General features: G+C 37.2%; 1 protein-coding gene across 1 annotated transcript in view; it reads right to left on the reverse strand.

The window, feature by feature from the left end:
- Positions 1–291: 291 nt before the first annotated feature.
- LOC149300240 (calsyntenin-2-like) overlaps positions 292–16,013 on the reverse strand; it is a 203,461-nt gene continuing 187,739 nt past the window's right edge. Inside the window, exons 10-17 of the mRNA XM_089485255.1 lie at positions 15,828–15,994; positions 14,800–14,948; positions 9,480–9,700; positions 8,154–8,324; positions 7,585–7,730; positions 5,720–5,837; positions 4,224–4,408; positions 292–504 (exon numbers count right to left, since the gene is read on the reverse strand). Of these exons, the coding sequence (XP_089341381.1) occupies positions 292–504; positions 4,224–4,408; positions 5,720–5,837; positions 7,585–7,730; positions 8,154–8,324; positions 9,480–9,700; positions 14,800–14,948; positions 15,828–15,994 (1,370 nt within the window). The remainder of the gene's footprint in view (positions 505–4,223; positions 4,409–5,719; positions 5,838–7,584; positions 7,731–8,153; positions 8,325–9,479; positions 9,701–14,799; positions 14,949–15,827; positions 15,995–16,013) is intronic.

Genomic DNA, 16,013 nt, shown 5'->3' on the forward strand with positions numbered 1-16,013 from the left:
GCCAAGTTCAAAGCCAATTTTTGGCAGCTGTTGACAACTTGGGATTCTAGTCCTGATTCAAATCCCTTGAAAACTAGTGCACATCCTGTCTTCCTACCTGTATGCAAGACACCACCAAACTACAAAAGGTTTTACTATGACTAGCCACTCTTTTTTGTCTTTTGCCAACAACTGAAGATCTCAGTGCCCATCAATGGTATTCCTGTCACTGAATCCAGAGTCTTTAACTAACTTGCCTCTGAAATAAATAAAATTTGTGTTTACAAAAGGAAGAGTAAGAAGAAGAAATCATTAGTATGTGAGTGTTAAACGACTCCATTCCAGCTTCCCTCTCCTTGCTGCATTGTGTTGCTTTGCCTTTAATTGGCTTTCAGCATCTTCATCCTCACTTTCCCCAGAGTCACCACTTGTGCTCTCTTCTTCCTCATCCTCATCATCTTCCTCCTCCTCCTCTTCTTCTTCTTCTTCAATCTCTCCTTCTCCGGTAACATTTGTATCATATTTCTAAGGGAAGCATTTATAAAAATGTTATAATTAAGGTATACTTTATCAATAATGACACATATTACCACTTTTAAATTTATACTACTAAAAAGCTGTAATGAAAGTATTTAAAAAATGAACCTAACACTTTAAGAGAATAGGAGAAATTAGTTTATTGAAAATGCGCAGGTGTCATCTCTATCTTTAGAATGTTTGCTGAGATTTTGGAAACTCAAGAAGCAGATTATAGAAGTATAGTTATAGGGATTTGCCCTAAGGGTTTGCTATAGTTATAGGCTATAGGCCAGAATCCTGCTCTCCTTCACACTTGTGGTCTCTGGATTGCTGAGAAAAGCAGAGTGTTGGGATATGACATTACGTCATTAAGCTCTACTTCGTGAGCATGAAGGACAGAGTGGTAAGCAGCGGCACTGTATGGCCCTTCCAAGTGTGGAGGCAGGAGCCCTACTTGCCCATACCTACGGTTGGCCCTGGACAAGGGGACATTTCTAAAGAACTATGCAAATTCTCTCCAGGCCTAGATAATAAATAACATAATAAGAAAGAAACCTGAACATTTACTATGATAAAAAGAGTGGAACTATGAGACTAAATGGTGAGCTGGCAAGACTGGTTTAACTCTCCCACTTTACTATACTTATGAAACACTAGCATGGAGTACTCAGTTGGTCCTGTATAAGGTATAATTCAGTGTTTGAGGAGACCTAGAAGAAGTTTTGCTGGCTTAACTATACATTATACTGGACCAGCCAAGCTCTTCCTGCAGCAAAATATACTGAGGTTGGTTCTTCCAATGTATGTATAGTGAAGTGAGGGAGCTGACACACAGCTCTTCAGTCATTGGCATTCTACCAATGCTTCATTGCTCGAGAATCAGGGACTTGGTGAATGGAATCAAAAAGAGGAAAAAGGTTGCCACCATTGTTTTCCTACAGGTGGTTAGGAGACCGAGCACAATTTTCCTGAATTCCTTGAAAGTCTTAGTTGCTGCTTAACGCTCTGGCGTATTAACCAAATATAACTAGGCTAGACTTAATTGATTCCTTAATAGATGTAAACACAAAGAAAACACAGAAAGCTATTTTCTGCTGTTAAGCATTTAAATCCATCCATTCCCCTACCTTGTGCCAAATGCCCACAGTATACATTAGGTCTGTCCTGGTAAAAATAGAACTCATCTTATGTATTATATGGAACCTGTTCCACTCACATTTTACTTATGCTACTCTCATGTACAGCTTAAACTTAACAGTATTGTAATAGTCTTATTTCAAAGTTTTTGCCGGTATCAGCATTAAGACTGCATTTTCAATACTTTGTCATGAATTTTTGTTACTGAACAAATGCAAGGTATTTTAGATGATGATTGCAATACAAAAAAAAACAAAATTATATTTTACAATTCACTGAATTTTTCATGTAGGGTTTTTATATTTTTAAAAAGACTACTGTTTATGTGAGTACACCCCTCACATTTATGTCTTCAGACCTAAACCCTATTGAGCATCTGTGGGGCATCCTCAAACAGAAGGTGGGGGGGGGGGTCTCTGACATCCATCAGCTCTGTGATGTCGTCATGGAGGAGTGGAAAAGGACTCCAGTGGCAACCTGTGAAGCTCTGGTGGACTTCATGCCCAAGAGGGTTAAGGCAGTGCTGGAAAATAATGGTGGTCACGCACACTATTGACACTTTGGGCCCAATTTGGACATATTCACTTTTGTTCCAAGGTTTATACATTAATGGCTGTGTGTTGAGTTATTTTGAGGGGACAGCAAATTTATACTGTTATACTGGCTGTACGCTCACTACTTTACATTGAAGCAGAGTGTCATTTCTTCAGTGTTGTCACATGAAATTATATAATAAAATATGGTATTTACAAAAATGTGAGGGGTGTACACACTGAAAGGGTTAAACGGTAATCAATCATGCCATGAAATAAGCACTTTACTTGATATAGTGTATTATTAACATTTTATGTAAAACTTACTTAATACACTTTCTTTTTATGGACAAAGCTAAAGATCAACTTGTTTGGAATTCAAAGAAATTACATTTCTAATATAAAATCCTTTTTAGAAATGTAACACATGTAAAAGGAGAAACTGCTGGAGTCTGCGGGATATTATCATCAAAATTTTTCCAGAAAGGCATCCGACTATAATTGAAGTGAGAACTCTAGATATACGAGCTGAAAGAGATTAGGGAATCACAGAAAGGCAGCCCGAGATTTGCTGACTCAGGAAAGAAGGGATTCTGACGGCTTCAGATAATGCAAACTTATTAATATTTATGTTTTAGATTTCACACTGTGCACGGGATCCTGATTCAGATTTTACTTATTAATCTTTTTTTGTATTTTTATCATTGGGATGAATGTCTATTTAACTTTAATTGGTAGTTTTATACATATTAGTTAAGAACAAGAAAATAATTGTGTATGTGAGTCCCTGTGATCTTACATGTCTAAGGTTACAGGTGAGGTTACGAAAAACATCAACCACCTTCCATTCCCCAAAATATAAAACTGAAATAAATATAAAACAAATGTAAAAAAATGAGAGGGGTCAACAGAAGTAGTACTGTCCACTTGAACACTCAATTAGATATGAGGTTTCCTGTTTTCCTCTTGCAGTAGATAAAGCTCTGTATTGTTCTGCCTAATTACTTGCCATGTAACTTATTGATGTAATGTGAGTGATTATTCATAAAAAAACTTTTAATAAACTTTAAGTTTCAAATAAAATGAAAAGAGGTTTCTTAGGATCAATCGAACCTCATCACCACATCACATCACAAAGGGAAAGTTGATTAAAAAACACCCTAGAGGAGGCACCCCATCCCATGTCATGCCCAATGGGATGTCAGGGTAACAACAATTAAAAGAACTTGCCCTCCCTCTCGGCACCCACCTAATGTCTGATAACTCCCTCTGTTCAATAAGGTTGGGATGGAGGGAGGGGGAGAGATATGCAAATCTCCAATTGGTCATTTTAACAAGCAGAAGGCAGGTGGGGCATAGATGCTGCTAGATTTTTTTTGAAATTGAGCCCTCATTTCCCTGACCAGGGGATGGGAGGGAGGGGGTATACTTGGATCCTTTGCTGCCAGGCGATTGTTGGAGGTTGTTGTCACTTCCCCTGCATTAATAGGGAGTCCTGAGGATTCCATTTTTTTTTTAATTGATATCCAGGGTTATAACTTCAATATTTATTGTTTCTGATTACTACAAATCTAAATGTCTAATTTCTAATCTACTACCTGATTAATAGCCTTATATCAAATAATAAATTACTGTAAAACATATTATAATATTTTAGTAGCTGGTTGAGAGAAATTTGACTCTAGATTACCACAGGACTGTTGGACATATGGTAAGACTTAAATAACCAATTAAATCCTCTGTCTTTAAATCCTCTCTCTCTCTCTCTCTCTCTCTCTCTCTCTCGTCTTCATGCCCAACCTTCTAAATCTGCCAGAACCATCTTTATAGAAAAAGACCTGAAAGGAATACAGTGGGCTGAGTAATTATCTCACTGGCACAAACCTACGGTTATTTGTAAAAGACACAGATTGCTAATCTATGAACACAATCACTTTTTATTCACAATAACTCTGACAAACGACCTGTAACTCTGAGAACACTGCTTTATCCGAATACATGAACCAGAGAAAACGTGCAAAGGGTTACTGTGTGTGTGTTGCAGACAGCTCGTACCTCCATAGGGTTTACTGTGATAGTCAGAGCAGAGTCATCCCAGTCCATATCGGTCTCTTTTGCGGTTTCTTTTCCCTGAATGTCTTGCTGGTGAACTGATCGCAGTCTGAAGATCCCAAGAACTATAATTATAACCAAGACACTGACACAAGCCACCAGAACAATCGCAGTAGCACCTGGAGAAACTGAAACCACATAAAAACACATTAGGATTATGGTTGTTTTTATTTTTGTCTTCAATTTAAGTGTGAGTGAGTGTGAACCAAAAGAAGTGCAATCTCTGGTTTATTCATTTATTTACTGAAACCAAAATCTAGTTATTTTGTTTTCTTTAAACCAAAGTAGTAATTGTTATTATAATGGCAGTAGAAAAACTGTATCGATACTATTTTTAGTCACTTGTGTGCTATCATACCAAACTGCCCATTGTCAAATTTTTTTCAGGCCTTGGAGATCAGGTTTATTCTGTTAGAGCCCATACCTCCACTCAAGGACTAAAATTTGGACTAATTGGCCCTGGCACTTTAGAGCTAGCAACCCCCAGATGTGCGGCTGTAGCTTGTATATGTACAGCTGCACATTAAGTTTTTTTACATTTTCACAGCATGTGACTCAATCTGCAATATTAGCAAGTATGCAGTCCTATCAGCCCCCAGTCCACTGAGTATTTGCCGGTGTGCCCAATGGATTGTGTGGGCCTGCCTAAAGTGCAGCTATGAATATGGCCACCAGTTGACACACAAGCCATGCACTACAAGGTGGCTCTAATGCTAAATACCCCCATTCTACCTCCACCTATGCCCCTCCCTGCCCTTGACCCTATACCTCCCTGCCCTTGACTCTATACCTCCCTGCCTTAAACAACCCCTCCCAACAAACATATCCTACTTTGGGCACCTTAAATATTATGGGTTATGTATTTACGAACAGTGCTAGACTGACCATAAGGAGGCTGCCCTGGTACATTAATGCTGGTAGACCACCTAATGACGAAAGCGTGGCAGATGGCTGGTTATGATAGGCTGCATGTTACATCTTTATGCTTACCTAGCGTGTGTGTTTATGCTTACCTAGCATGTGGCAAGTCACATCCTGCAGGCAGCCACATGCAGCGGCAGATTGGGCGAGTACGGTGCATTGTCGGCCAGTGGCATATCAGACATTTGCAGATGTGCCAGATGGTCGATCTAGGCTAGTTTACCATTTCAATTTGGCCTTTTGTGACAATTTCTAAACACTTTACAATCTGTGTTATCCTTTGACACCTGGAAATATATACTTTATGTACATCTTGGCCTTTGCAATAGGTGAATAAGATGGTTTTTTTTAAATCTCATCACCTCTGCAATATACTGTATGTTAATATCTATATATTCTTTTTGGGTCATGCATACACAATAAGCTTCTCATAATAATTTGCCAGCAACTCCTAATTGTTATGCAAAGTCTGTGTGAGATGGAGCATGAATTATTTAGCCTGTTTTATTCATACATACCCCTTGTTTCATGCCCTGAGAGGTCAGTGCTTGGCTGCTGGATAGATTGTACAAAGTGTGGTTGTACTGCCATGTGATTAATGTGTTCAATGAAATTAGAATTGTGCAGTATGTTGACCTACAAAGGGAGACAATAAGAAGACAACAGTTAGTATATGATTTTTTTAAAAGATAGTAACATTCAAACTTCCTACTGTTCGAAATTTATCAAACCATGTGTTACACTTACTTAACTAACTTAACCAACTGATATATGGATGCCTATTCATTACTCCTTATTATTATTAATGTGTTGTGTAATTACTCCATGTGTATTTCTAACCTTTTCTTATGTGTATTTCTAACTCTTTCTTAGTTTGCCACAGAGACTGAGGGTGGTAGATAAATGGAACAGCCTCCCATCCGGGTTGCTAGAGGCTAATACAGTGTGGGAATTTAAACATTCTTGGCATAAAACTATGCACAAGATGAATGGCAAAAAAGAAAGACTTCTCTTAAATGGGTTTCAGCTTAATCAGCAGCTACCTCAGCACCGGTTGAGGTTTCTCAGCACAACAGAAATAGATAAAAATAGATATTGGTGGGAGCGCTTATAAAGTAATTTCCTCTATGTAGATCACAGTACTTTATAAGCACCCCCACCAATATCTATTTTTTATCTATTTCTATAAAGCTATCCTAACTCTAATACAGGGCCGAGGACTGATAAAGGTCTGAGTACCTACATAAAAATGGGCAGACTGGATGGGCCAAATGGTCTTATGATCTAATGATCTGCGCTACAATGCCCTATTCTCCATAAAAGAACAATGGGTTAGACTTCAAACTATGTTTACAGCACTGTGTTTTTAGACATGGGTTGGAAGATAAAGGTCAGGGCATACATGGTAGCCCTGGTCCTTTCTACATATGCTTTGACCATTGTTGCGCTACGGAATTTGATGGTCGCTTTATAAAGCAATAAATAATAATAATAATTGTTACTGTCCTCCTCTGATTTTTCCAATTTTTTTCCAAATGCCCCCTTCCATAGCCATTCATCAAATAATACAAGAAGACCTGAATGTACATCCAACCCTGACAGTATGTGCACCTCTCGAGAGGCTAATCAGGCAGATCCATGATCTACCAGCTTTGTCTGGTGACAGCTGAGATGAATATAAACATTGTCAAGCTGAAAGCCAATGCATGCAATACAATCATCATTGACCCGTTTTCCAAGTCTGTCATATGCACACACAGCACCCAATAAAATTCTTATTTGTAAGGTAATTAAACAGATTATCAAACAATATATTCCACTTTTATGGTTTAACATATTTCTCCATCTGATATTCAGTAGAGTGGTTTGGCTATAAAGTTTTTATTTACTTGTTGATTATCAATGGCACTTTTTATAATCTTGTTTTAGGAATTATTATAATTGTTTTAGGAATTATAATTAATTGAGCATGCGTCTTAAAATTGTCTTCTATTTGTTTACCTTTTAAAATGCTTTGATTTGGGCAAACAGTTACAGTATACTGCATTTCTGACTTTCTGTAACTAGTTAGGTTAAGGCAAACACTTTACAGATAATGTTGCCCTAAGGTTCTGGGGCTCCATTTAATGTAAAATAAATGACTTTGTTTACATGTTTGTTTTTTTTTATTACTTTTCCTTTTAAAAATGAAGGTGGGCTTTCCAAGCAATTAATGGTATAATGTAAATATATGATTTTTCTTAAAGCCTTCCCTATAATGTATATGTGTAATGGATGATGTTTTTCTTGAAAATATCTTATAGCAAACATAAACACTTTTATCACATACCTTTATTCTTAATAAGAGTGTAAAGTGTCTACAGAACAACAAGCTATACTGTACCTCAAGGTTAAACTCATTACTGGTATAACGGCCATTTAGTTCGGAACACTTGACTTTGAATTTGCGTCCAAACATAGAAGATGAATCCCAGCTCCGATAGTGCACCTGCCTTAATACATCCTCGTAGCTTTTCATTGTGTCCACACCTATGGGAAAGAAGGATAAACCCATAGTCTCCAGCAGTAAATGCACAATAGTTTATCAACAACTCTAGCTTTCCAGTCTATAATCCACTTCCTTTCTTCTCACTTCTCTTCAGGTTGCCATAAAATGAAGGGCACCCTAGTGGGCTGGTATAGTCCAGATAATCCTATGAGAGGTAGTCAGTACAGATGCATTAAATCGTATGATAAGGATGGTTCCTGATACACATAGTGTTCACCACTCCATGTCTGTCTAATATATATATAATATATCTGTCTTGGATATCACATGAGTATACAGAACTACTATCACAGCCAAAAATAGCACCATATTTATAGCGCCTTCTTCTCATTCAAGAAAAAAGCCTTCAGTATGGGGGTTATTCTGTATTATTTAATTCGTAGGGGATTATATCAAATACATACCATATATTGAATATCCCTTAGTTGAATTGGTAGCATCCAGATTCTTCCCTGTTAAAGCACTGCGGTCAAGCTCCAAACACTCCTGTTTAGTGTTCAGCTCATCCCCATTGACCAAAATATCACAGACATCCAGGTGATGCAAAGTCTCCTCTACCACCACTGGGTTAAAGGCTAGCAAGGGAATTTAAAAATGTAGAATTTATATATAGGTGAGTTAATGCAACACTGAGTATGTCATGCTTATTCTTCATTGTAACATCGTAGTAGTGATTTTTCACTCAAAATTCATTTTACATTGAAAAGTATTAAAGTACCTGACACACTTGGACACTCTAAAACCACCTATTTTGCTTGTGTGAATGGTCCAAGAAATAATAATAGCTGTACAAAATTTACAAAACATAAAACTACTGCTAGATAATAGTGAAAAGTATTTTTAAGTTTTGATTATTCTTTTTATAACCTCATAACTCTTTTTGTATAGGGCTTCTAAAATGGTGAAACCACCACTGAGTGTGGTCAACATGCTGTTAAGTAGTGAAGGTATTGATCATAGAAAGGACACTAAAGATATATGTCCATTGTTTTCATTCTATTGAGGTGTCAAGAGTGAATTGTAAGAACTGGTCGCTCAGTGTCCATAATGTTAACCTTTCAATCATCTCAGTTAGTCGTAATTCATAATATAGTGCTGCAGGAAAACATATTATGAATTAAAATTCATTTTGCATAACAGGACCTCCTGCAAGGTACATTAGCATAGAGACCTAGACTTCAGATATGGGAAACATGTAATTATTTAAAACATAAATATGGAGCTGAAATAAGACAAGAATTATTCCATTCAGGAAAAAAGTCTTCCTATTCCATTATTAAGCATTTTGTTCTATCAGAGTAAGGACTGATACATTCCTGTAATTACATGGTCTCAAACACTATGTAAGCTTTGTGAATGTAAGCAGGAATATTTATTAAATTGCCAAGAATGATGCCATATAACTGCATAAAGAAAATCATCAATTTATTGGACTAATATTAACAAGAGTAAATCCTACCACTAGAGACCACGTAAACAATGTTTTGGTTGTTAACTTGAAGGGTTATTCCCACAAATTATTTCTTACAAGATTTTATGATATGTAACATTAAAAGAAACTAAATGTATGGAAAACTGGTTAGATGTGCATTCATACTAAGCATTTAATAAGTTGAATCGATCTTGTAATCATGAAGCCTAAATGAGCCACTACAGATCCATCCATTTCTGATTTCTGTCTGATTCCAACACATGTTGCGAGCTTTAGAGTTAGATAATAATTGACTTACACTTGCCGCTGTTCTTTTCCAAGCGTTTTTCCATTTTAGTGACTGTGCTGACAATTTTAATATCTGGCAGCAAAATCACGCCGTTTCCATTCTCAAATTCTGAGGATGGCCGTGCAAAATGATCCATTCCACTGATTGTGATCTTTGGTTCGTTAGCCTGAAGAACCATGATGTATGCTTCAATATCTGGGATTGTAATGCACACATCTTCACCAAAGCATCTGAAATATATAACAAGAAGGCTAAAGTAAACAGGAATGCATTATCCATATATCTAAACCATTGGATATTATGTATATAGATCACACAGAACCCATCAATATGACATTTCTATAGGTGCCACAGAAGCCAACAGACTATTTTGTCTAGATCCATAATATATATTTTATTATTTTCTTTTAGGATATGTAGGTATTGTAGGCTTTTAAAAAAATAGTTAATGATTTAAACAACAAGGGGTCATTTTTAAGTCTACTTCAGTTGAGTTTCCAAAGATACGTCACTAGCCTTGTATTGCGTACATTACATGATGCCACCTCAGATGGAAAAACGTGCGCTCATTATTTCTTCTGTGGGAGTTAGCACCTTGACCAGGCAGAAAGATTTTTCAATATTTTACCCTGCTCTCTTCATAAAAATAGATGTACAGACTCCCAAAGCCGCTTGTAAGGACAATTGCATGCCATATTTTGCTGAAAGATCTCCTCTTAGGTTTAAATAAATTACAACGAGTAATAAAAAACTAAAAAAAAAATCTTCATGTGTCAATCTCTATCCTATAATATTCAACAAAAAGCTTCCGGGTAGTTGTTTCGTAGTGAATGGTAGTAGGTCTTTGGAGCATGTTCTCTATTTATAATACATAAAAAAATCTGTGACAAATAGGTGGGAATTATATAAAAAGTGTTGAGCATAAATAAATATTATACCAGGGTTGTAGAAATTCTATAAAGTGGGCGCAGTATTAAGATTAAGGACTGGGAGACCAAGTACCATTTAATCATTTTATTGGTACAATATAATCTATTGGATTTCTAGAGCAAGAAGATTCATTGATTTTGTCTGCGTTGTGGATGGTGGGGCCAAGTTAAGCAATAGTGACAGGTTCAGCAATTTAATTATATCGACTTAATCAACTGTACTTAAGAGTTGCCGACCTTATAGATCAGAACAATTGTGCTGTACACACAAACAATAAGTGAAATATACTCGGAATGAAATAATGGTGCTTTCATGACGCCTGGTTCATTCAAAAATAGAAAATGTGTGCAAATCTTTTGTTGTTTTGTATTGGACATTGGCGTTTTTAACTCATGTCACTCAAAAATGTAACTTGAATGCTGTAAATCTGGTGGTAACCATTAAACATTAGGACTATGGTATTCTACTAAAGATCTGACCCAGTACAAATCTGAACCATCACTGGTGTACCTTAAGAATTTACTCCTCCACATCAAGATGTTTTAGGTCCACCTAAAATTTCCATCTAAAATGAATCAGTGACATTAAAAACACTTCTCACCCATAAGAATAGTGAGCTTTTGTTTTGAGTTCCTCATGTCTTTAATTATTTAGAATATAAATGCTACAGTATATCCATAGCATGAGGCGTAATACTGACAGTAAACACGTCAAACAGCTCTTGCATGTTTTTGCAATGTTACTTGTAATCAGTGTTCCCTCTAAGCTGTGCGCTTGTGCGCGCGCACATAGCTTTCAGAGGGAGCGCACACGAACAAAAATAGTGCGCACAACCAGTAGCGTACCGAAGGGGGGGGGGGGGGCGGTCCGCTACCGGTTGTGTGCACAGCACCCCTCCAGAGACTGACAATAATGTCCGCCGCTAGAGGAGCAAGCTCGGTTGGGGAGATCAAGGATCTCCCTCCAACCGGCTTAAAATCAAGGGAGCAGGAGGTCTGTTAATACAGACCTCCGATCCTGCTCCCTTGCGATGTGCGCGGCAACTGATGCCGTGCGTCGGGATTTGATGTCAGATCCCGGCGCACAGCACTGAAGCCACGCCCACTGTCTTTACTGCACCGGAAGGAGAGGACACAGAAGAGGAAGAACGAAGAGGAGGAAAAGTGACAGAGAAAAGGTAAGAAAACATTCTGTGAGAGTGAATTAGTAAGTGTGTGAGAGTGATGGGTGTTATGCTGTAGTTTAAACTGAATGTGAATGAGTGTGTGTGTGTGATAGCATGGCATAGGGAGGCTGTAATCATATTCCTATCATGCTCAGGTTCCAGCATGTACTGACTGTCTGGGCATGATAGGAGTGAGATTGCTGGTAGCAATTATATATTTTTTTGTTAAATTTTGGTGTGTTAACCACACCTTTATTAAAAGTAAGTAACACACCAAAATTGGACAGAAAAATTCTATAATTCTATATATAAATATATATATGATTGCTAACAGCAATCCCACTCCTATCATGCCCAAGCAACCAGTATATGCTAGAACCTGGGCATGATAGGAGTGTGATTGCTGTTATATACATATATATATATATATATATATATATATATATATATATATAGATACTAGGCCATACACTAAAGTGGTAGGCCTACACCACATCAATGTTTGGCTTAGTATATAGTGATTGATGTTATGCTGCATTATTGTCAATGTCTAGCTCAATGTATAGTGATAGGTGTTATGTTGTAACACGGTCAATGTGTGCCTCTCTATATAGTGATAGGTGTTATGGTGTACCACCGTCAGTGCGTGCCTCAGTATATAGTGATGGATGTTCTGCTGTACCACTGTCAGTGTTTGCCTCAGTATATAATGATAGCAGTTATGCTGTAACACCGTCAATGTCTGCCTCAGTATATAGTGATAGGTGTTATGTTGTACCACCGTCAATGTCTGCCTTAGTAAATAATGATAACAGTTATGCTGTACCCCTGTCAATGTTTGCCTAACGATAGAAGCTATGCAGTTTTAAAGTGTGTGTGTGGGTCCCACGTGCAGGATCCGCCCCAGGTGCCAAATACTCTAGATACGCCCCTGCGCACAACAGTTTTTCCCAATTTTTTTTTTATCCTTTATGCGGCCTGGAGCCTCCGCTCGTGATTCGCTCATAATTTACTTATGCAGTGAGAATTTCACCTTTAAAAAAACATTACAGTAAGTAATACTGTTGTGTAACTAATACTACATTATCACACTATAATGTAGTGTTATTAACCATGAGCGAGCTGTACCAAAAATATAGAATAACAATTTAAATTTAACATTTGCAGAAGCATATTGTGCGCACAAAATTTTGGCTCTGGGAAAATTTTTGCACAAGAGAAATTTTCTGTGCACACCACCTTAGAAAAATTAGAGGGAACATTGCTTGTAATTAATAAATCTTCATGAACTAGCCTTATTGGATCCTCAGTTTTCCTGCCTCAGTCCAGCGCAACTGCAGTAAGTTCTTAAAATTCTGTTACAAGATGTGTAGCTCTGAACTACACCAACCTCCATCTTTTCTTTCATCAAGTCACATACTCCAGCTTTCATATGATGTCCCCTTCTACCAAATATCCAACACAACATGGTCAGATGATCAGATCATATTACAGTAACCTCTGTAGTGTTCCCATCAGTTCCTGTATTGTCAACCTCAGCATGCTCCCCAAGCCATGTCCCTCCAACATCACACCAACTGCTTAGAGAGTGTAGGGCCTGGGGTAATATGTAAGGGGTATATTTCACTGCCCCTTTTCCAGCTGCACAGACAGTTGCCAATCAAACAAGCGACCCTGGTTTGATAACAGGAGGAAAGTTGCAAGCATGTAAGTTGAATAGCAGCTGAGTAACGGTGTATAGGGAAAACTACTCTATTTATTTAATATTATTTAATATTAAATGCATAAATAGAGATAGGAATGTCAGAAAAGGCCAATGGGCCTCCAAAATTCAAGTTGTCCTGGGTTCCGTAACCCTCTAGGAACAGCTTTCCTCAGAATATGTATAATATCTATAGATATACCGTGTATTTTTTGTTTTGTTTTATTTTCTAGATCAGTGCACTTGTGTCCTAGATAGGCTGAACTTGTGCCTTTTGGAACCTTACTAACTATTTAATGAGTTTTTAATGTTTCTGCTGATTGCCCTACAAATAAAGTGCACCAACACTTATCCTGTAGAAACACAATTTACTGACCAGCTGAATAACTAATAGAAAATTGTGCAATCTTAATAACAAGACATTCAGGGACAAAGTTCTGCACGTGAGAGGACCACCATAGCAAACAATTCAGTTCTCAAACTTTGTGCCAGATAAGTTCTTTATAAATATGAACACTGTCATTTAATCATATACAATATGGCACAAAGTGATCAATCAACTGGACAAGCAGAGTGTTAATTTCCCCATAAAACCATTTTGCCATTTGCTTCCAGGGTTAATCTTTAGCACAATCAATACGTAAATAGCTAACAGGCATTTAATTAATATTTTAGCAGCAAAGCTGACTGCAAGTTAATTAGATGGTTCTGCGTTTAATTGTTATCACCACTACCATATGGTGCTCTACAGTAATATATATCTACAATACGCAGCTTACAGTAATAGAGATCTTGTTAAAAGTCAATCCAAAACTCTTCAGATTCATTTAGAAATTCTGATCACTGTGAAAAATACATGATACTGTACAGAGAAATCTTCATCTTTGGGAAAAGTAAGTAAGGGCAAACTATGAAAGTGATAGGATCTGAACAATCCTTTATGTACTCAAGCAGTTAAGGGAGGATAATCAATCAATAAACAATACGGAGGTTTAAATTAAAAACACCTTGATTGTACTGTATTCTTGATGGAATTGAATTAAACACATTTAATCTAGATGTCATTTGTAACATTGTGGACTGGCTCTAGAGAGGGCAACTTTGCCAAATGATAAGTTTACAAAAGGGATTGCTAAATCTGGTTAACCTTGACATATATTATAATTTATCTAATAGTCCTTGTGCTTCTAAAGCAGGATTGGGAAAGGGTCTAGTATTGCAGGTTATAATCCCCAGTGTCAGGTTCAATCAAGGTTGGAGAATGGTCAGAAAAAAAGGGCCACAAGTTGCGTCAGAAAACGAATGCGGCAAAAAAACTAAACAAGAACTTTGTCTGAAGTGATTTTGCTTGCCATGCACATGTCTAATAATGACTGGATTAGGTTTACTAATTTTCCTTCAATAATAAGGGAGTGTTATATACTACACCGTTTCACACCACCACCAAGCCATTTCTACCTCTGATTATGTAGGTGTTAATACAATATATTGTAAAATAAGGCTAGCAGAAAAGCTAAATAGATAAAACTTACTGGACTTTGGATGAGACTTTTATCCGTCTTTTGCCAGGAGTTGGCGACTGTCGAGAGTTGATATACGAGACCTTGCGGAGTGCTAGATTTATACTGTCAATGTCTTCACCTTCCATTATAAGGATGGATTGAGATGGATTGAAGTGATACTAAGAGAGAAAGACAAGTCAAGGACTGAATTGTGAAAAACCAACCCCACAAATTTGGAGGACCCTAAAAAGATGGTCACTCCAAGCAATTTAATGCAGCACAAACCTCTGCACTTCATAGATTCACTGTCAAATATCATAGTATGTCATTGGCTATAAAACATTTTCCTTTGCCATTTAATCTGCAGTGCTCCATGTTATAGCAAATGCCAGACAAAAGCAATATCCTGGCTAAAGAGTCAGTTTATGAACCGCAGAATAGTCTTCGAAATGGGTTTTTAATAAGAGAATTAACAAACAAACAAATAAGAACATAAGTAAATTAAATGTACATACCACCTACTTATTTTATTGTGTATTTTATGCTACAGCAGGGTATTTTTTTATTTGTTTATTGTGTTTATTTCTGTTTGATTGAAGTTGCAGCGCTTAAGCAAAACATTCACTGCACTCTCAAGAATATTAAAAAAATCTTAAGTGATCTGTCATTTTATTCTCTCTTCTCAATGTATAATAAAATATAGATACTTTCCATTTTTTAGCGCAAAAACAAACACCAGCCTATATATATATAGGCAAAATTTCTCGGGACTGAGCTAGCTGTGCTTAGGAGCTAGCCCCAGATTGTCTTAATTGGCCAGTGAGAAGAAGTAGACGTGAGCAATGAGTGGATGTAGTCAAATGCAACTACAGGGCTTCACCAGGAGACTCCGGGTCAAACCAATAGAATTCCCAGGTATCACACGGCATGTGATATATTTGAGCCTATAAGTAGGAGGTATGATACATAGTGTTGCTTAAAGAAACTGATAAATACAAACTAATATAGTGTATATCCCAAGATCTATTCCCATCTTAAAACACTGCACGGAATATTACCTTTACCCCTGGACCTAAGCTCTCCAGGGAATTGATGTCCAGCCCTTCCTTACAGGTTTGCAAGCAAGAAATCACCTTGTGGCTTTCAATTTTACCAGGGCGTAGCATTAGGCCAGCAATACTTCCATGGAAGTACTGAGCAAATTTTGGCTTTGTAACTTCTCCACCTGTCAAGAAAAACAACAT

This window comes from Sceloporus occidentalis, unplaced genomic scaffold (genome assembly GCF_023333645.1).
Source record: "Sceloporus occidentalis isolate IW3139 unplaced genomic scaffold, rSceOcc1.0.p SCAF_25, whole genome shotgun sequence".
Classification (NCBI taxonomy): Eukaryota; Metazoa; Chordata; class Lepidosauria; order Squamata; family Phrynosomatidae; genus Sceloporus; species Sceloporus occidentalis.